Source organism: Vulpes vulpes, chromosome 2 (genome assembly GCF_048418805.1).
Source record: "Vulpes vulpes isolate BD-2025 chromosome 2, VulVul3, whole genome shotgun sequence".
NCBI lineage: Eukaryota > Metazoa > Chordata > Mammalia > Carnivora > Canidae > Vulpes > Vulpes vulpes.
The window spans coordinates 115,166,925-115,189,060 of NC_132781.1; the positions used below are offsets into that span (position 1 = coordinate 115,166,925).

The window sequence follows — 22,136 nt, forward strand, 5'->3', positions numbered from 1 at the left end:
GAAACAGACCAGAAGGATGTTTGTTTCATGGAATAATCAGACAGATTAGGAAACATTTACAGTTACTGTGTCTAAATGAAAAAAGACAAGATGGAAAATATCACTGGGAAAGAGTCAATTACAAAAAAGAGAAAAAAGCTGGAGGGGCTCCTGGGTGGCCCAGTTGGTTAAGTGTCTGCCTTTGGCTCAAGTCATGATCTCAGGGTGCTGGGATTGAGTCTCAAGTCAGGCTCCCTGCTCAGTGGGGAGTCTGCTTCTTCCTCTCTCTCTGCTCCCCACCCCGCTCATTCTCTCTTTCTCTTGCTCTATCTCAAATAAATAAAATATTTATTTATTTATAAAAAGCTGGATGTAGCATATTTAGAAAAAAAAAACTTCTAAAAGCGAAAAAATATATAATTACAATTGACAACTCAGTATGTGACTTTTAAAAAAGATTAGGTGAAGCCAAAGAAAGACAATGGATGAAGAGGAAGATAGCCGTAGAAATTAAGCAGGATGTGGCACAGGGGTACAAAGAGATTGCAAATACAAGGTGTGCAGAGATGTACCAGCTACAGTAAAAATGTCAACCAAAAGGTAGAGGAAAGAGAAAATGAGAGGAAAGCAATATTCAAAAAGGTAATGGCTGAGAACTCTCTAAAACTTAAGAAAGACATGGATCTACGTATCATTAAGCCCAACAAATCCAAAGCTAGACAAATAAAGAAATCCACATAAAGACACATTATAAAAAATATGCAAAAAAAAGACACGTACGGTAAAACTAAAGAAACTGAACACAAAGATGAATTCTAAAGCAGCAAAAAAAAAAAAAAAAAAAATCAGCCAATCAGTCTTGCCATTTGCAACAACGTGGATGGAACTGGAAGATACTATGATGAGCAAAATAAAATAGTCAGAAAAAGACAATTATCATATGATCTCACTCATGTATAGAACTTAAGAAACAAAACAGGATCACAGGAGAAGAGAGGAAAAAAATAAAACAAGTTTAAATCAGCGAGAGACAAACTGTAAGCGACTCTTAAGTTTGGGAAACAAATGAAGATCTCTGGAGGGGAGGGGGATGGGAGATGGGACAACTGGGTGGCGGGCATTTAAGGAGGACAAGTGGTGATGAGCACTGGGTGTAATGTAAGACTGATGAATACATAAATTGAACACCAATAAAAATTAATTAAAAAAAACAAAACAAAACAAAACAAAACAAAAAAAAGACTGATGAATACTGAACTCTACCTCTGGAACCAATAATACATTATGTTAATAAATTGAATTTAAATAAAATTTAAAAAATGTGATATGTACATACAAAGGAATGTTAGCCATAAAAAGAAAGGAAATTCTGACGTGTGCTACAGTGTGGATGAACCCCCAAAACACTATGCCAAGAAGAAGAAGCCAGACACAAAAGGTCACATATATTGTATGATTGCATCTGCATGAAATATCCAGAATAGGTAAATCCATAGAGATGACGTCAATCAATGGTTGTCAGTAATTGGGAGGTGGAAGGTGGGGAGTGACAGCTTATCAGGTATGGAGTCTTTCTTGGGGTGATGCAAATTCTTTGGAACTTGATACAAGTTATAGTTGCACAACACTGGGAATGTGCTAAACACCACTGAGTTGCACAATTTAAAATGGTTAATTTATGTTGTATAAATGTCATCTCAACCTCAAAAAAAGGGAAAAAGATCCTAAAGCAGCCAAAGAGACCTTAAAAGGAGCAATATTTATACCAATAGCTTCTTGTAGTCAGGAACAGGAGCCAGAAGCCAGTGGACTCAGGGAGAAATGTTGCCATAGAATCCTTACCTGCTGAAATAACTTTCAGGAAGATGGGTGAAAGTAAGGCATTTCAGACAAAAGCAAAAAAAAAAAAAAAAAAAAAAAGTAACTGAGAGTTGTCACTCAAGGAAATTCTGAAGGATTTACTTCAGACAGAAGAAGTAAAAAGGAAAAAAAGTAAGTTCTGAAATGGGAGAAGGAATGAAAAGCAAAAAAAGCTGTAACATGTGGGTAAATCTAAAACAAACATTGATTTTATAAAAGAACAACAATAATGACCTGCAGGCTTAAATACATTTCATTGGTGCAAAAGAAAGGATGTAAAAAGATAACCTGGACATGGGGACAGGCAGAAATAAGATAAAAGTGGTGCGCCGGGGAGCTCAGTCAGTTAAGCACTTGCCTTTGGCTCAGGTCATGGTCCCAGGGTCCTGGGATCGAGTTCCGCGTTGGGCTCCCTGCTCAGCGGGGAGTCTGCTCCTCCCCCTGCTCTTGCTCTCTCTCATGTCCCCTCTTACACTGTGTCTCTCTCAAATAAATAAATAAAATGTTTTTAAAAATTAAAAAAAAGAGGAAATAAGATAAAAGCACAAAATAAGATATGATATCTAAACCCATCTATGTTAGTTATTGCATTAAATGTAATTAAACCAAATTATTCGATTAAAAGATAAATTGGAAAAAACTCAGTTATGCCTACAAAGGACACATCAATAATATGACAATACTGAAGGGTTCTTAAATTCTTAAGAATGTAAAATGCTGGAAAAGACATCATTCAGATACTAAGAAAACTGCATTAAAGTAGCAACATTAATATTCAATAATAAAGATGTTAAGGCAAAATCATTCGTAGATATAGTCATTTTATTTTATCTTATATTATCTTATTTTATTTTATTTTATTTTATTTATTTTATTTAAATTGTATTTATTTATTTGAGAGAGAGAGAGAACACGAGCAGGGGAGAAGGATAGAGCTGAGCAGGGAGCCTAAATGAGGAAGTTGATCCCAGGACCCTGGTATCATGACCTGAACTGAAAGCAGACGCTTAACCGATTGAGCCACCCAGGTGCCCCAATATAGCCATTTAAAAATAATAGAATCTTTCAATTCCACAGAAAATATAATAATTTAATGTCACATGTTCTTAACATAGCCTCAAAATATATAAAGCAAAAACTGTCAGAAAGAGAAACAATAGACAAATCAACAATCATGATGGAAAAATTTAACACATCTTTAGAAGTAACCAATACTCAAAATTTAGATTACATAGTGAATCAGTTTGAAATATGTATATAAAAACATTGCATCCAATAAACTACAGAATGTACATTCTTTTCAAGCATTCACAGAACATTTTCAAAACTTGACCACATAGCAGAACATAGAGGTTGTCTTGACAAATACATATAGAGAGAAATCATTTAGAGTCTGTTCTCTGATCTTAGTTTGAATAATCAAAAATCACGGCATCCGTGTATGTTGCGTATGACCATACCATAATTTAAAATAGAACAAATAATAAAATTAGTAATAATAAACACCCAGAAAATCGCCATACATTTGGAAGTGCTGGTGGTCAAGGTGCAGGAGTAGGAGGTGGGAGGTAAAAAGACACTTTTCTCCGTTTGCTCTCTGCCCCTGGGGCGGTTGAGTCTTATTTAAAGAGAAGATACTCAGGTAATACTGATGCACTAGAGAAAGTTATTTGCTGCTGCAGCAAATTTTACTCCTTCCCTTTCCATGTTTGACAGTCTTTTTTTTTCTTTTTTTAAATTTTATAAATTTATTTTTTATTGGTGTTCAATTTGCCAACATATAGAATAACCCCCAGTGCTCATCCCATCTAGTGCCCCCCTCAGTGCCCGTCACCCAGTCACCCCACCCCTGCTCACCTCCCCTTCCACCACCCCTAGTTTCCCAGAGTTAGGAGTCTCTCGTGTTCTGTCTCCCTTTCTGATATTTCCCACTTATTTTTTCTCCTTTCCCCTTTATTCCCTTTCACTATTTTTTATATTCCCCAAATGAATGAGACCATATAATTGACACAGTCTTAATACAGGAGGAAGATGTTTGGAAGGAGACATTTGTTATTTTTAACAGGAACAAAAAAATGAGTTTAAGGTGGAAGTAGATTTGGGTAAGCTCCACTGGTGGCCGTGCACAGACTCTCCCGGGGGGTTCAGGTCCCCTGGGGGACAGAGAGCAGCAGCGGAGGGGCGTGTACAGCTTTAAGTGAAGCAGGTGCTTGGGCCCTCAGGTGGAGTCATTTCCTGCCCTGTGATAGATGTGATAAAGTCGGCCTGGGCCCCGCTCGCTCGTCCTTTTGGCCCGGTGGGGGCATCTCCAGATCAGCATGGTAAGTGGCTGTGTCCCCGGCTGGCAGTGCCCTAGCCCTAGCTGAGGGTACTCCCCAGATTTGGTCCTCTCCCCACTAACCCGCCCTTCATAAATTCTTACTCCAGAGAAGAAATCGGCAAGGGGTCGTTTGTTTCTATCAAGATTTGGATAAGCTCTCGTCCATCCAGCTGTAGTTTTGCTGCTTTGGGGGAAAACTTGGTGGGTGTGCAGTGCTCCACTGCTTTTAACTCAAGTGTTGAAACAAGAACCCCTCTTTTCCCTTAGGTCTACATTTGTCATAGACCTGCTGTGCTGATTTTTTTTTTTTTTTTCTGTAGAAATCCATTGCTTCACTTTTAGTTACGCTTGTAGACTTTCTGGGGACTTCAGACCCGGGTCATTGTTGCTAAAGCTCATAAATGCATGGCAGGGTAAAGTGCAGGGACATCCTCGTCCTCTCTCGAGTTTCCTTCTTAGGAGACAACAGGAAACTTAGTTACTTATGGTAATTCGTCTTTGGGGATCCTCTCTTAAGATCCACTTTCCCTTTAATGTCTTATGTGTCCGTCACAGTAATTTTTGGTATCTTAGAATTTTAAATTCTTAAATGGCAGTTGCCTTTCATAGTGCTTTCTCATCTTTGATGTTCTCATCCCCCTTGGACTTTCTCTCCCCAACATTTTAAGGATGCTGAAGCTGTTCTGCTCTGAAAAAAAAAATGATGCCTTCCTACAGGAGGGGTCCCTGCGGTCAGAGAAATGTTGTTCCCCGTCTTCACTGAATCAACTTTGGTATCCTGGGTGTGAAACTGTTCTTTAGCGTCTTGCAAGATACCTACCCTTTTTTAGGACCGCATCTGAATCTAGGAATCTACGACTTCTCCTTATCTCAAAATAAAACGTTAATTAGAAAATGATGCCTTCCTAGTAATTCAGATTGACCTTGCTGCAGCTAACATGCTGCGATTTATAATATTGATACAGAATGCACAGTTTACAATCTTACTTTATAGTGTGACTAATATTTAACAGATAGTTTGCAAAGGAGGGACCGGCTAAGAGAGGAAGGTGAAGATTACCTTCTGTCCTCTGGGACACAGTCGTGTTATAAACTCAGCTGCTTCTCAAACCAGGAAGGGTGTGATTGATCCTTCTTGGGCCAAGTATTCCTGGCTTGTTCGGAAAGGACAGAAATTGAGGTGTAAGTGGCTTAAATTATGTGGAACTCTTGAAATGCCCCTCCCTTCAGCATTTTTACCTAAATCTAGGGAGTTTTGATCTGATTACAGTATCTGATGTACTGAGATCATTTGCAGTCCAGCAGGTGTGGGAGGAATAAAACCATGCTTTGCAGACAACTGTGTTAGAAGCCTATTTATTATACTGGAACATGCTGTTTGATATTTTTTTTTTTTTCTGTGCCGGACAGACATTGGAACACTGGTTGATGCTAAGCGAGGTGCTTTCTGAATTGAGCTCGCCGCCTTTGTCATGAGAGACCCATAGTTGCACGGGGAGGAAACAGGAGGAAGTTCTACTCAGGGGGTGAACTTGCATTCCTCATAAAGCAAAGAGGGCTGTGTTAGGCCTGGTGAATCAAGGAGGCGAGGTATAAGGGCTTGATGCAGTGGAGCAAGAACAGAATCCAAGTCGCATTGCAGGGCTGTGACCGGCCAGAGCTCCCTCCCTCCTTCCCTCCCTGGACTAGTGGTCTTTTCCTAGTTGAATCTCAGACCTTGTCCAGGAAAAGAGCAGCCTGTACAAGGGCAGGGCTGCCCACCGGCTCACAGGCTAACAGCTGGAAGGGTCCCAGTGATGCAGAGAACACGCTGCTCGCCCCGTGAGCCCCCCTGCATACACCTGTCCTACGCCCACTGGCAACCAAAACCCAACCACATTCAAATTGGCGATTGCTGTTCTTATGTTTTTTTTTTAGGATTTAACCTTTTCTTTACTTCTCTTAGTTGAGTAGATATTTGTGTCTGTTTAAATGACTCAAATTTGTTGGTCTTTAAGAAGAGAGATGTGGGGACGCCTGGGTGGCTCAGTGGTTGAGCATCTGCCTTTGGCTCAGTTTGTGATCCTGGGGTCCTGGGATGGAGTCCCACTTCGGGGCCCCCACAGGGAGCCTGCTTCTCCCTCTGCCCGTGTCTCTCCTCTCTCTCTCTCTCTCTCTCTGTGTGTCTCATGAATTAAAAAAAAAAAAAACATATGAATGGTGATTTAAACGTGGGATGGGAGAGTGGAGGCTGATGACAGTGATGGAAAACAGTAGAGTTTAAACCAGGAAAAAGATCACTGTCCAGATAGAACTACAGTTAATATTTGATGTACTTTAAAGATCTTTTTCTATGCTTATTTTTAATATATTTGATATTTTATTTAATATATAATTATGTGACTTACATACCTTTTACATCATCTTTTTTCATAAGCTTTTCCCATGTCATAAAATCTGGAGGGTAAACTTTTAAGGGTTGCCTAACTGTTCTTCAAATGCCCAATAATGAATGAATGTAGATTGGTTCTTGCTTCTCACTCTTATAAACAATAATGCTGTGAATGCCATTGTGCCTAAATCTTTGCATTTTAGATTATTTTTCAAAATAATTCATTTGTGTATGTCACTTGCCTATTTATCTACTAGATATTTCAAGTATATGGTTGGGTTTTTAAAGATTTTATTTTTAGGTAATTTCTATACTCAACATGGGGCTTGAACTTACAATCCTGACATCAAGAGTAGCATGCTCTACCAACAGAGCCAGCTAGGTGCCCCTCGAGCATTTTAAAAAATTAATATATATAAAATTGCCTTATTGATATACCTTAATATGAAGGACTATACATAACTCATTTTTATATACATCATTATTCTTATTTGCTTATTATAGTATTGAGATTTTACAACTTTGGGTTGTTAAATCTATTACACATTTCCTTGGTAAATTTTCCACTGCTTTTATGATTAGAACATCCTTCTTTCTTTCTTTCTTTCTTTCTTTCTTTCTTTCTTTCTTTCTTTCTTTCTCTTTCTTTCTTTCTTTCTTTAATATAAATTTATTTTTTATTGGTGTTCAATTTGCGAACATATAGAATACCCCCAGTGCTCATCCTATCAAGTGCCCCCTTCAGTGCCCGTCACCCGGTCACCCCCACTCCCCTTCCACCCCACCTAGTTCGTTTCCCAGAGTTATGAGTCTCTCATGTTCCATCCTTCCTTATTTAGAACACATATGAATAGTAAATATAAAATCTCAATATATGAAAAGGTAAAATCTTCAATTTAAGTGCTATGGGTTTTAATATATATCAAGTTTATACATTGATCTTTGGTTTTATCCCTTTCTAGTAACTACCTGATATTTTTCTAGGTGAGGCAGCTTGATTTCATACATATATAGTATATTATGTATATATATATTTTTACCTCACTCTTGGCCTGTTACACAATAAATAGTTAAGTTATGTTGTTGAAAGAAATCTTTCAGTAAGGTTGGAGTTTTTGGTTCAATTGTTCTTATAACATACCTGTACCTGGTTTTTGATTTCTACAAGATACTATTAATTAGCCTTATCGTACATTTCTCTTATTGGCTTATGCTAGCTTGCTTTCTATTGCTTGTGAGCAGAATTACTGAGTGAGCAAGCTCATGTTATCTAAGAAGACTATTTAGTTCTAACTTCCTGTGGCTTATTTCAGAGGGAGTGCCTTTCCATCCACATTGGCCAAGCTGGCATCCAGATTGGGGATGCTTGCTGGGAACTCTATTGCCTGGAACATGGAATCCAGCCAGATGGTGTTGTTCTCAACAGTAAAAAGGATCAGCTGGAAAATGCTAACATGGAGCATATAGATGCATCTTTCAATACCTTCTTTTGTGAGACGAGTGCTGGGAAGCATGTGCCCCGAGCACTCTTCATGGATCTGGAGCCCAGTGTTATAGGTAACGTAAGACTCGCATTCAACGGTACTTAACCAGGTCCACAATCAAAGCTAACAAATCCAGTACCAGTGGATGGGATCACTAGGTTATATGAATCTATCTGAATAAGATCATAGGGACATTTTTTAAATCCAGAAGTTCACTCATGACCACCTAAGGTGATTGGCATGAAACATACCCTAAGGGAGTACTAGTATAGCCTTCTTTTTTTGTGTGATGAAACAAATTCAAACCTTGTTAGTTTCTCCACACACATCTGTTGTAACAGAAGATTAAATCTTTTCTTGAGTTTGAAGACCAGTTGCTAGAGGGTTCCAACAAAGAATCTGAAATTGGCATTACCTGAGCATGATTCCAAACAGGCAAGGAGCCAAACACATCTTCTAATTGTGGGGAAATCAGTACAATTTTATGATTATTAATGGCAGACTTTGTAGTATCTTGTCCAGAAACATGGTGTGGCCGCTCGGCTCTAAGAGCAAGCGTCTCATGAGCACAAAGCTGAAGTCCATGGCATTTTTATAATCTAGCCTTGGAAGTGGTGAAAGCAGCTGATCTTGTCCAGAGGCACCCGGAATGGTTTTAGAATGAAGGAAAGAGTTTTGGTTGTGTTTATATCAACTGCTTTCGAGTTGGGTGGGCGTTGGAGCTGGTCACACCTTCTCTGCTAAAGCATACTCCTAATAATTGAGGTCAGTTCACTTTTCTCCACTTTTCTGGCACTCAGTTGGCTATTTGTAGATAGAAATACTCGCCTTAGAATGCCAGAGTGTCACAGCATGCGTGATGGGATCTGTGTGCACCTAGAACCTCAGAATGTGACTTTATTGGAAATAAGGTCTCAGTGGGTATATGAGGTTGAGGTCCTACTGGGTTGGGGTCGGCCCTAACACTAGTAGTCTGTGTCTTTGTGAGAAGAGGGGCCACAGGCAGGGGGAGTGGGCATGCATGACGGAGGCAGGAGTGGTGCAGCCCCAAGCCGAGGAGCTCCCCAAACGGCCAGAAGGAGGAAGCCAGGAGAGGGGAGTGAAACGGCTTCTCCTTGGGACCCCTGGAGGAAGCAGCTTTGCCAACACTTTGATTTTTGGACTTAGGGCCTCCTGAACTGTGAGAGAAAACATTCCTCTTGCTTTAAGCCACCAAGTTTGTTGTAATTTGTTACAGCAGCCACAAGAAACTAATAAAGGGTGTAGGATGGGAGGACAGACTTTCAATCTATCTGGAAGCGATGACCCTGTTTGTAGACTAGGGAGGCCAGTCCAGTGGTGTAAAGCCCTCGCTTCACGGCAACACTGGGGATGGGTGGGCAGGGTGCTGGGCTGTGCAGGAATTGGCGAAGGGGTGGTGGTCGAATGGATGGAGCACTGACCTCCTGTCCCCTCCTGCAGATGGCATTCAAGCCGGCCCGCGCCGTGCGCTCTTCCACCCAGAGCAGCTGGTCAGTGGGAAGGAAGACGCTGCAAAAAACTATGCCCGCGGTCGCTACTCCATGGGGTCAGGGATCATCGATCTTGTGCTAGAGAGGATCCGAAAGCTGGCAAGTGGTCCCCTTTCTCCCCAGAGGCTGCAGCACCCCCAGGCCTGGGACCTGCCCTCCCAACAGCACCAGCGCATCCTCCCACCTGCATCACCACTGTGGCCTCTCCCGCAGATGCTCAAAGCTGGGAAGCATCCTGCTGTTGGCCTTGGTTAGGCTCTGTCGTGTAGGAAGGGCGAAAGAAACCTTTACCCTTACTGCAACCCCACCTACTCTCTTTTTAGACTTATGAGGAAATATTTTGGGGTTTTTTTCACTGTTTTATTGAGATAACTGACCCCCAACCCTGTAAATTTAAGGTGTACAACGTGATGAGTTGATACACATCTATGGCGCAGTGATTGCCACAGTACAGTCAATGTGTGTGTGCGTGGGAGGGGGATGAGAACATTCAAGATCCACTCTCTTACCAACTTTCAGGCGTACAACATGGTGTTCACCAAAGTCACCACATTGTCCACTAGATCCCCAGAACTTACTCATCTTCTAACAGGAGGTTTGTGTCCTTTGACCTACAGCCCCTGCCAGATACCGTTCCACTTTCCGATTTTATGAGTTTGACATTTTTAGACTCCGCATATGTGAATGGGATGATATAGTATTTGTGTTTCTGCGTCTGACGTCTCTCACTTGGGATAATGCCCTTAAGGTCCACATACGCTGCCACAAATGGCAGGATGACCTGCTTTATAATGACTAGCCCCCTCCTCTACTCTTGTTTCTGCAACTCCTCATGGCTCGCCTTGTCAGCACAGGCTTCCAGAGAGAGCATCCTGAACCTGGTCCTTTTCCAGCAGTATCCATTATTCATGAAGTCAACAGGAGGCACATCCTACCTGGAGATTGGTTACTGTAGTTACTGACTGTTAATTCTTCTTTAAGGACCTGCCTTTGGAGGCCCCTTTGTCTAGTGCTTATTTCGGTGTCTGGTGTAATCCTCAAGGAATCCGATGTCTTTTAGCCCAGAGTAGATTGGACATAGAAGCGATAGGGTCTTCATCTCCCGGGGCGGGGGTTGGGGAGGAAAGTGGGGGGATAGGTTGCTTCAATAGTTTGTGATTTTGCTTTCTTCATTACTGAGAAAGACCTTGCTTTAGGTCACATGCAGATAAACTTGGGGAGGGCAGCTACAGACAGCTGAATATTTCTGCTTTGCTTAGAGTGAAATTCTAAAGTGCCCCCCCAACCCCCAGAGGTAACCAACCACTTGCGTGTGTTACGGTGGTGTTAATAATGGTACACCCGTCCTTTCTGAAGGTTTTGTTTGTTTGGGGGGGGGAACTTGTTGACCTCCCACTACCACTGCTCCTGGGTTCATTTGACCCAGTTCTCACATCTCCTCTCACCTCCCCAGACAGAGCAGTGCAGTGGACTTCAGGGATTTTTGGTTTTCCGAAGCTGTGGAGGAGGCACGGGGTCCGGATTTACGTCCCTCCTAATGGAGAAGCTCTCGATGGAATACAGCAGGAAGACAAAACTGGAGTTCTCTGTGTATCCAGCCCCTAGGATCTCCACTGCCATAGTGGAGCCCTACAACTCCATCCTCACCACGCATTCCACCATAGAGCACTCGGACTGTACCTTCTTGGTGGACAATGAGGCCATCTATGACATCTGCCACCATAAACTTGGTGTCGAGTGTCCCTCTTACGCCAGCATTAATAGGCTCATAGGTCAGGCAGTGTCTTCCATCACTACTTCCCTCAGGTTTGAAGGGCCCTTGAACGTGGACCTCATTGAATTCCAGACCAACCTGGTCCCTTATCCGAGAATACATTTCCCCACGACAACCTTTGCACCCATCATCTCCGCTGAGAGTGCCTACCGTGAGGAGCTCTCTGTGTGCGACATCACTGCGGCTTGCTTTGACTTCTCCAACCAGCTGGTCAAGTGCAACCCTCGCCTGGGGAAGTACATGGCCTGCTGTCTTCTCTACAGAGGGGACGTGGTCCCCAAAGATGTGAATGCAGCCATTGCAGCCATGAAGTCCAGGAACTCTGTGCAGTTTGTAGACTGGTGTCCAACTGGTTTCAAGGTGGGCATCAACAGCCAGCCACCCACGGTGATGCCAGAAGGGGACCTGGCTAAGGTCCAGCGGGCCGTGTGCATGCTGAGCAATACCACGGCCGTCGTGGAGGCCTGGGCCCGCCTGGACCACAAGTTCGACCTCATGTATGCCAAGAGGGCATTTCTGCATTGGTACACCAGAGAAGGCATGGAGGAAGATGAGTTCTCAGAGGCCCGGGAAGACTTGGCCGCCCTGGAGAAGGATTATGAAGAAATGGGGCGAAGTTTCTGATGTAAACGTGGCCAGGGAGAATGAGTGTTAGGTTGAAGTGTCATGCTTTCTTTTCAAGACATTATCTGCTCTTGGTGGGTAGAGTTCTCCTGATTGGAAGAAACTGGAAACCAAATCAAGCAAGCCCCTAAGTTCCACACTACATTGAATGGGTCAGTATCAACACTGAGCTTGGATTTCCTTGTCTGCTAGTTCAGCGCAACTACCTATGAACCTCCTACGTTTGGGGTCCTTCGAGCTTCTGGATCCCGTCCATGTTTCTTTTTTGTTTTTTTCTTTTTCTCTGAATGGAAACCTAGCTTTATTCTTTGCTTTTTCAACAAAAGACGATGAAACCCTCAAGTCAGTGCTTTCGCTTTTCCTTTCCTGAAGTGTAAAACAGCACACAATAATGTTATTTCCCCCATGGCTATGTTTTGTACATTGATTAAATAACGAACATGTTCAGTATCATTCTTTTCTTTCTTCCAAATGTAGGCCTTAGGGTCTCAGCTTGCTTTTTATACAAACAAAAACAAGAATATTCTTGGGCCTTTCAAAACTGTGCATCTGTGTTCCTATGGGTCAGAAGGTAAAAGGGATCTCTCTCACCACCCCTGTCCTTGAAAAGATGTTCTCGAAGTGTGGTCAACAGAGCCCTGCATCAGAACCAGTAGAGACATTTAGGAAAAAAATGCAGATTCTTGGGACCGACTCTTGATCTTAGGGTTATAAGTTCAAACCCCATGTTGAGTGTAGAGATTACTTAAAAAAAATTAAAAATAAAAATTTTTTAAAAATGCAGATTCCTGAGCTTCACTACAGAAGCTCTAGGGGTTGGAGGGGGCATGACCTAAGAGTTTGAAGCTTAAAAACACTTAACGGAATTCATTTTTGGTATTAAAGTATACCACTTTCAAACAAGTTATAACTTAGAATGGAAACACATAGCTATAAATGCATTAAAACCATCAGTCACATTTTTATTATCCATGATGTTTTACCTGACTAATCATTGGATTCAGGGAGAACTAGACACTACAAAGGTGCTCACTTGGGCTTGGGGGTTGCTCTTGAGCTAATGGTAGATAGTTTCCAAGTGCCTCATTCAGCTGTGGTGTTTACCTTGCAGTCCTCCATTTGTAATCTCTTGGCCTCAACATGGTCAGGGCTTTTGATTCAGGTAGACATCTGAGGGGAATTGCCACTAAAGCCTTGGTTGAAGGCATAAAGTTGAGTGTCCTATTCTTTTTTTTAAGATTTATTTATTTATTCATGAGAGACACAAAGAGAGAGAGAAAGGCAGAGACACAACACAGGCAGAGGGAGAAGCAGGCTCTTCGTAGGAGCCCAATGCGGGACTGGATCCTGGATCCTGGGATCAGGACCTGAGCCGAAGGCAGCCGTCCAACTGCTGAGCCACTCAGGCATCCCAGTTGAGTGTCCTATTGAGATATTTACCAAACTACAGTGTTATCCTCTTCTTATTGTGTAGACCCAGGATGGCCACTCTACCTTTAATGGTTTCCTGGTAGGTGCTTTTATATACTAATATCACTGCCCTGGGACAGGGTCTTCAAGAGCTCCATTCACACGATATACCATTTTGTGTTTTTCACTCCTACATCGTCACCATGGGGGCCAGTGAGTGCAGTGTGATGGAAATGATGTCTAGACACTTCAAGACCTACCTGTCAAGATGTGGTTTTCCAGCCCACTCATCAATGAATTTTTGCTCAGTTCTCAAGTCTCAAAGCTTTTGGTTGGATTCTCTTTGGACTCTATGTTCAAGGTCTTTTGCTCAATTTATGTTGAAGCTAAAACAACCTCATTCAAGAGTTCCCTTTGGAACCTGAGGCCTGTTCATTGTAAGATGTGCCAAGGCTTCCAGGATAATCATAAGGAAAGGAATGATTCTCATTTCTATGTCTCTGACTTGCTGTGATCATATATTTGGAGGAAAGTAAAAAAAGAAAAAAATTTTCTACAAATAAAGAAAAGATTTGGTGTAGTCTGTGTCATTTCCCCCAAATCCAACACAGGCCAACAGTGGATTGTGTGGCTCTTTATTTAAGTATCAAAGAAAACCATCAATGCTTGAAGGAGCCTATATCCAAATTTATGGGGCTCTATTTTTCAACTAACCTATACGCCAGTATTTGCATTTTAAAACCCTCTGTCTTATTCAGTAGTAAAGATATTTGATAACCTAAATATAGTAGACATTTCACATACTTGTAAGTATTAGGATTAGATCTCCTGAGGAGCAGTCATCAAGCCTCTACAGTATGCCATACATAATATTAGATTTGCCAAGTATTTTTCTGTATTATTCATATTTCCTCTCTATTAATTTATTAAACATTCATTAAAATGTTTTTTTCTTTCAGTGGATACCATAGAAACTACAACATTCAAAGCTGACTTGTTAGCATTAGTGTTTTCACCACTTCCTGGATAATAAATACCAGTTGTAGAATAATAAATACCAGTTGTAGAATGCTTCAACTCACTCACTACTCTCTTGTCTTTTGTGTATTGTTACCTTATATTTTAGTGCCATCTATATTTTAAACTCTAGAAGGCATTGACTGTTATTGCTGGTGTTTTAAGCCAGGTGTTTGCTTGGATTTGCCTTCCTAGTTCTCCTCTTCACTCCCTCTGGGTTATCATGCTTCCATGTGGCGTCCTTTTCCTTCTGGCAAAATTCCTCCCTTAGACACTCTGTTGATGTGGATCTGGGGTTGACAGGGAATGATATTTGCTTTTTCTTCCTCAAATAGTGAGATCACCTGCAATAATAGAATAATGAACTTGAGGAAGGGACTCTCTTGGTCATCTGTGGTCTATAGCATAGATAGTGCTTTTTTTTTTTTAAAGATTTATTTATTTATTCATGAGAGACACAAAGAGAGAGAGAAAGGCAGAGATACAACACAGGCAGAGGGAGAAGCAGGCTCTTCATAGGAGCCCAATGCAGGACTTGATCCTGGATCCTGGGATCAGGACCTGAGCCGAAGGCATCTGCCCAACTGCTGAGCCACTCAGGCGTCCCAGTTGAGTGTCCTATTGAGAGATTTACCAAACTACAGTGCTATTCTCTTCTTATTGTGTAGACCCAGGATGGCCACTCTACCTTTAATGGTTTCCTGGTAGGTGATAGTCCTACCAGGCATAGTAGGAGATGACCTTATTTTCTACTTTATCGAAATCACCTCCATCTGATTTTAACTTTTTGTGTTTCTCTTTAATCATTTCCTTAAATTTATTTTGAATCTACACATATCCTCTTCCATCCTGATGCCATTTATAATTTTTGCACCTTCTCTTGACTCTGACCTTCCAGAAGACCTTATGCTTCAATCTCAATCTTTGTATAGGCTCTTTCTCCACTGATTTCATTGTTGTTCTTTTCCTTACTCACAACCTCTTTCCCGAGATTCTCCTACCCCATGGCCCACTATCACATTTTTCCTTTCTGTCAAGCTTCTCTAGGGAATATATGTCTGATGCCCATGCCTCATTTTCTGCTTACTGCTCGTTTGTGATGCGTCTTCCCCACCATTCTACTGAAAACTTTACCTGTAAGATCACCAATCATACCTCATTTGTTGAAACAAAGACTTTCTCAGCCTTCAGATTTCTTTGCCCTAAACGTTTGGTTATTCCTTTTTTCTTGAAACTTGTCCTGTGGTTCCTTCAGCTCTACTTGGTTCTCTCACTACACCTGGCATCTCTGTGGGCTCCTCTTCCGACTCGTCCACCTCTGATGGAGGCAGGCTTGATGCTCTCCTGTGGCCCTCGGCTACCTTGTCCACAACCACATCAGCTCCACGTGGGTCACTGTGAAAACTTTAAGTTCTCCTTCTCTCTCAAGTTTTGTACTGAAACTGCCACCTACTTGCTGGACCTACCTTCTCAGATGTATTGCCTACACTTAAATTTAACTTTGTCCAAGAAAACCTTACCATTCTCCTCAAAAGAAATCTGCTCTTCCCCTGGTGTTCTCTCTTGTTTATGTCATCTTCCCAGATTCTAAAACACTGTCATCGTTGACTGTCTTCTGATTGTCTTCTTGCTCTCTACTTATAGGAGTCCTACCCATTCTACCTCTGTAATGAATCCATTCCCTTCCTCCTCTTCCCATAGTAGCCGACCTAGCTCAGGCCTTCACACCCTCTCCCCAGAGCTAGCACCAGTAGAGCCCAAAGGCTTTTCACCTTTCCCTTTGCCTTCCTGACCTGTCCTGCACACCACGCTGCGACGACATTCGGAATTATTTTGCCCCCTTGCTCAAAGGTTAGTGAGTCCCAACCTCTTAAGTAAGAGGTCTAAATCCTTGCACATGGAGTCCCCTACGTGACTCAGCAGTTGAGCATCTGCCTTTGGCTCAGGTTGTGATCCTGGGGTCCTGGGATCCAGTCCTGCATCGGGTTCCCCACAGGAAGCCTGCTTCTCCCTCTGCCCGTGTCTCTGCCTCTCTCTTAATCACTCATGAATAAATAAATAAATCTTTTAAAAAAATTCCTGCACGTGGTGTGCAGAGCCTGTCCTCACTAGTTCCAACTTAAATCCCCAGTGCCATCCTTCACTGTGCTGCCATGCACTCCATCCAAACTGGAGCGCCCCCCCCAGCCCCTTTTAGCACCTGTTCTTCTCTCTCCTCTGCCTTTGCTCCTTCTTGCTGCTTGCTTCCTTCTTTCCTTCTGTGGCTGAGTGATGTAATACTTCAAACCTAGTTCTTCTGTTCCATGTAGCTTCTTGGGCATCCATTTACTCCCACCCCAGGATTAGGGGTACTTGGGATACACTATGAAATCTCTCACTAATTGGAAATATTATAGTAAATACTCACTAATGAATTATGCATACATTTTCATGTACGCATCCTACAGAGAGCTTTGAACTTATGTTAGATTTTTACTGGTTTTAGGAGCATTTGTTGTTTCTCTCTTTAGACACCAGAGGGCACTAGTGAATGCTCAAATAACCCCTTCAGGTCACATAATTGTTCTGTTATTTTCAAGGAAGTTCGTGTGTGTGGGTGTGCAAGCGAGCGCCTATGTGTATTCATACACTCAAAAAAGACTATTCAGAGGTTTTCTCTTGTTTTCAAAAATTAATAGTCTACTAACATTAAGATTAAAAAACTATTTGGGGGCACCTGGGTGGCACAGTTCGTTAAGCATCTGACTCTTCCTTTCAGCTCAGGTCATCATTTCAGGATGGTGAGATCCAGCCTCACCAGGGCTCCGTGTTGGGCGTGGAGCCTGCTTTCTCCCTCTTCTCTCCCTCTCTAAAAAACAAAACCAAATCTAATTATTCCTTATACTTTTAAGGTCAGCATGAGAATCTGATCATTTCTAAGCTTAGCAAATTTAATAGCTTTTAAAGGGAATACACACAAATTTTTCATCTCCTTTGCAATCTTAGAAGATTGCTCTTAAATATTTTAGATTGCATTTATAAATTTAATATATTCTGTTTTCTTTTAAGGGCTTTGTCCAACAGACTTGCACAAGTACTCGAAGTAATTCTTTTAAAATCTAATAAGTGAAACTATAAACGTGCTGATTAAGCATGCTTAGGTACTCCAAACCGCCTATAAACTAGTAAGATTTTTATTTAAGATCACAAATATAAATCATTCACTCAGTTCACATATCTTAAAATTGGAATTATAAGCCTAAATGCTTCTATACTCAACTATCAGAAAAGCTGTACTTTAAATGCTAAATATGTACGGATTCCTTGTCGCAAGAACTTTACTACATTATTTAATTGACTCATTCACTAGTTATTCACTGGCCACCTCTCAGGTGCTACTCACTCTTCTGACCACTGGGGATATAATGTTGAATAAAGCAAAAATAATCCCAGCCCTCATGGAGCTTATACAGTAGTGAAGATGGGGGTGGGTATGAAAGATCATAAACAACAATTGAATTATATCAGATGTTAGAAGGTGATAGGTACAGTTGGGAAAAATAAACCATGGTAAAAGGAGAGGGGGACGGTCAGTGAGAAAGAGGCATTTGTCAAAGACGTGGAGGAAGTGACATACAGAGAATGCAGATTACCTGGAGGAAGAATGTACCAGGAAAACCCAACAGCAAAGGAAGATCTAGAGGAGCAGCCCGTGGGGAAGAAGGGAAACACTCTGGTGTCCTGAAAGTCAATTGGAAAAAGGTGTGTGAAGGAGGAGGTAGTTAGTGGTCCACTGTATCAAATGATGCTTACAGGTCAAGAAGGATGAGGGCTGTCCCTTGACCATTGAATTTAGCAATGTGGAAGTCTTTTCTGACCTTGATGAGAAGTTTCAGTGGAAGGGTAGAGATGGAGGCCTGATGGCGTGGATTTAATGGGAATGAGAGACACTCATTCCCAAGAGAGAAATGGTTCAAAAGTAGATTGCCGTAAAAGAAGCAGAGTAATAGGCTACTGTCTGCAAGGAATGGCAGTCAAGGTTTTTTGGGGTTTGGTATGATGCAGGAAAAGTACAGTGGGTTTTTGTGCTGATGTGAATAGCAGGTGGGGTAATGCCGATGACATGGGAGAAAGAAGGAAGAGTTGTTGGATCAGTGTCTTAAGGTGGCAACAGGGGAGGGGAGGGGAACTTTGTGTGTGACACAGGGCTGTCCCTGACACAGGAGCACCAATGGTGCGTCCAATGTAGAGAAGAAAGAGAGCTTGTGGATAGTGACACTTTGCGTAGGTGAAGGCCGTGATGGGATTTTATGAAATTTTGCTTCAGAAGCATCTAATTTTCTAAGTGAAATGAAAAGCAAAGTCATCACCTAAGATTGGATATGGGGCAGAAATATATGAGGTTTGAAGAGAGAGGAAAATGAGTGAACGTCTAGGGTAGTAGGAGTGGGAGTGTAAGGAAATGCAATGTCACTGCTGCACTGCATGAAGAGCTTGTCAGGATTGCATAGTGGGATTGGTGATTGTGTGTGCGCATAGGTGTGTGCATGTTCAGCTTCAGAGTGCAGGGACAGCGTGGTAGAGTGAATTCATGGGGGTTTAATCCATAAGGCAAAGCAGAAGCAGAACAAGGGAATTACAGGTGTCTACAGAGGTACAGTGATGATGATTGATCACAGCATTTACATTGGCAAAGAGTGAAGGGCAGTTTTGAGGATTGAAGGATTATTGGTCTCAGTGAGGCTGGAAGATGGTTGGGGTTGGCTTCCTGGGAGGAGCAAGCTGGGGAGATAAGGAGGGGTAGTTGGACAGCTTCTGGTGTAATGGCAAAGTCTGGAGTGTGACTTTAGGAGTGAGTTGGTCAGGGTCAGGGAGTGGCAATGAGACCCAGGATGTTGGACAGGTCATCTATACATGTGTTGAAACCATAAAGGCAGGAATGGTGTCCAAGAGACTCATGAGCTGAGAGCTAAAGTGATGGGGAAATGAGGTGTACTGACCCAGGCGTTGGTGAATGGTAACAACAATGGGCAGTGGGGTGATCAAATGATGATGTGAGGTTCAGGTGGCGAATAATGGCTTAGGGAGGAAGTGGGGATGATCTCCTGGGATGAAGCATGCTTACCTTTAAGAAAATACTGGGTCATCCCATAGGTTCGGGGTTTCCTTCCCAAGATAATGTTTTTGTCTTTTGCCTTCTTGGCTTACGGAGGTTTCTTAGTGACATCCACCAGGTTGTGACAGGTTCTGATGGAACACGCTCAACCCTAGGAACAGTCTGTGATGGGAATGTCATTAATTAAAGAACAAGGGGGAGTCATTATGTTGTACCTTTGAAACTAATATAATGACATAATGGTACATGTCAATTATACCTCAACAATTTTAAAAAATATTTTATTTATTTGAGAGAGAGAGAGAACAAGTAGGGGAGTAGCAGAGGGAGAGGGGGAAGCAGATTCCCCACCGAGCAGGGAGCCCGACATGAGGCTCAATCCCAGGACCCCAAGATCATGACCTGAGCTGAAAGCACACGCTTAATTGACTAAGCCACCCAGGTTGCCCCAATAATTTATTTTAATATAACAAATTGTCTGATGGCCCATGCTTAGATTAATGTGATTACTTAATTTTCAAGTCAGACTGGAATTCATCTGTAATTCTTACTATCTTGCCACCATTTGGCAAGATTTTGTACTTCTTTGGCTCTTAATATATGCAACTGTCTTTTTAACTTAATACTACATTCTTGTGAACTTGTGCATCTTCCATTTTTTGGAATTATATTAAATATCTGACTGAATGCTGAGTGTCCCTCAGCTTTCCCTGGTTATTTGGTTATAGCTCTCAAGTCATGCCACTGTCACAAAGTAGGCCCTTTCGCTTGCGGTTGGTGTTTGTTTTCATATTTCTTATGAGGTAGGACATTTAGAGATCACTTCATCCATTCACTGGTCTTGTCTCCTTTGAGCAGCCTCACTTGGCTTTTGAGCCTTGTCTTATTTTTAAAAGAGGGTTTCAACATTTTTTTCAAAGGAGTTTAAATCAACACAAATAATCCAACAGAAATTGTGTTGAGAATTTTCACTGATGTGAAATCATTATTATCACCCCCAAAAACCCACTTCCAAAACTTTCCTGTGAAGCTCATATGCTTTTGTGTTCATCACATCTTTTTAAAATTGTTTTCCATGATGGGATTTCCTTTCCTGGACATGATGAAGCGACACTAGTGTTTTCGTTGGCCTCACGAATCTTACTGACCCTTGACAAGCAAAGACCACTGTTCCCTTTGGTATCATTCATCCCACGGTCTCTCTATGGATACAGCCAAAGCATTATAATAATAATAATTATTATTATTTTAATTTAAATCCACTTCAGAGGAGGGTCCTCAGTGCTAACACAGCACAGTCCCTCATAAATTCTAATACTAGTTAGGAACCTACTATTTTTTAATTTTTAAAAATGTTTATTATATAATATGTCGGCTGAACTCAGTTCTATCAGCCTTTGTCAATGGGTGTTCCCTCCTAGACCTTCTAGCATGTGGCGCTCTCAGTTCTAGGGCACAGGATTTGGGGGGCTCCCTGATATGATTCGGATGGGAGCCTACACAGTGAGACTTTGCTGAAGACCTCTGAGGATTGCAAATTCATCAGTAATCTCCACAAAATGCAATAACGCAGACCAGTGAAAACCTGAGCAGCCCTCTTCGGGGCTGTCATGACACGGGGCATCCTTGATAAGGAGCGGAGCCTGAGTCGCCTGCCCCGAGACAGGTCACTTGGTAACAGACTAGGCTTGTGGGTGGGAAGCAACCTGTTCGTGGGCATCTGCCCCGCAGAGTTATCCAGTTGTGTCTTGGGCAGGTGACAGGTATTGTGCATCGAGGACTCACCAAAGCCTCAATCACAATGTTGTATCCTGTGTACCTGGAGCCTGCTGTGGCACTCAGGGATGACCGTGGTCTTGTCATATCCTCCTAAAATACTCTTCAACTCTTGCCACTAAATTGGAACATTAGATTCTTGTGGCTGGGGAAGTTGTTCCTTTCCTATGCACGTATTCTTCTCTACGGAGGAGAAGGCAAAGGGGCTGGGGGGTGGGTGGGGGTGGTCCTTCCTTTTAAAACAATTAAGATTGGGGCACCTGGCTGGGTCAGTGGGTAGAGCGTGCGACGCTTGATCTCTAGGTTGTGAGTTCAAGCCTCACCTTGGGTATAGAAATTTGTTTAGAGATAAAATCTTAAAAATAAAATAAGAGGATTGACACCAGTTCTCTCTCCGCCTCCTCAGGGATTTCACAAAGTACAGTCAAGGGTGAAGGGGGATCACTGGGGATCTGTGGATGTGGCTGTTGTCCTCGTGGGCATCACTGATGTGACTGTGAGCCCCCTGCGGCCTCGGCATGCGCTCAGGTCAGGGTCCGAGTCAGGAGCTCAGACAGCGAATGCTGGGCTTGCTCCTACATAAACCTGTGTGTTCCCACTGTTGCTGGGACCAGTTCTGGCAAATTCCTAGTTCATTAACCCTATGTCTATGCTTACATTTAAATCACAGATAAGGCTCTGAGAGCCTTTTCCAGAATGGAAACAAGTTGCATTTTCAGTTTTTTTGAGCATCGGTCCTCTTAAGAGGACCATGGTAAGAGGAGAGGAGGATGGTCAGTGAGAAAGAGGCATTTGTCAGAGACATGGAGGAAGTGACATACAGAGAATGCAGATTACCTGGAGGAAGAATGTACCAGGAAAACCATTACACATTCATCTCATGTTCGACTCACTGTTTAAAAAAATATCCAGTTT

At 42.2% G+C, this 22,136-nt stretch overlaps 1 protein-coding gene across 1 annotated transcript; it reads left to right on the forward strand.

Moving 5' to 3' along the window:
- Positions 1–498: 498 nt before the first annotated feature.
- TUBAL3 (tubulin alpha like 3) lies at positions 499–11,923 on the forward strand. The gene is made up of 4 exons (XM_072745163.1): positions 499–621; positions 7,844–8,087; positions 9,476–9,628; positions 10,983–11,923. The coding sequence occupies exons 1-4, from the start codon at positions 499–501 to the stop codon at positions 11,921–11,923; spliced, it is 1,461 nt and encodes a 486-aa protein (XP_072601264.1).
- Positions 11,924–22,136: the final 10,213 nt, after the last annotated feature.

What these genes read in the sequence shown, in the direction of transcription:
- TUBAL3 (XM_072745163.1), top strand. Translation starts at nt 499, where the DNA reads ATGTGGCACAGGGGTACAAAGAGATTGCAAATACAAGGTGTGCAGAGA. An exon ending in TCTGGAGCCCAGTGTTATAG is followed by an intron (nt 8,088 to 9,475) that starts GTAACGTAAGAC and finishes CCCCTCCTGCAG; the next exon opens with ATGGCATTCAAGCCGGCCCG. An exon ending in GAGGATCCGAAAGCTGGCAA is followed by an intron (nt 9,629 to 10,982) that starts GTGGTCCCCTTT and finishes CTCCCCAGACAG; the next exon opens with AGCAGTGCAGTGGACTTCAG.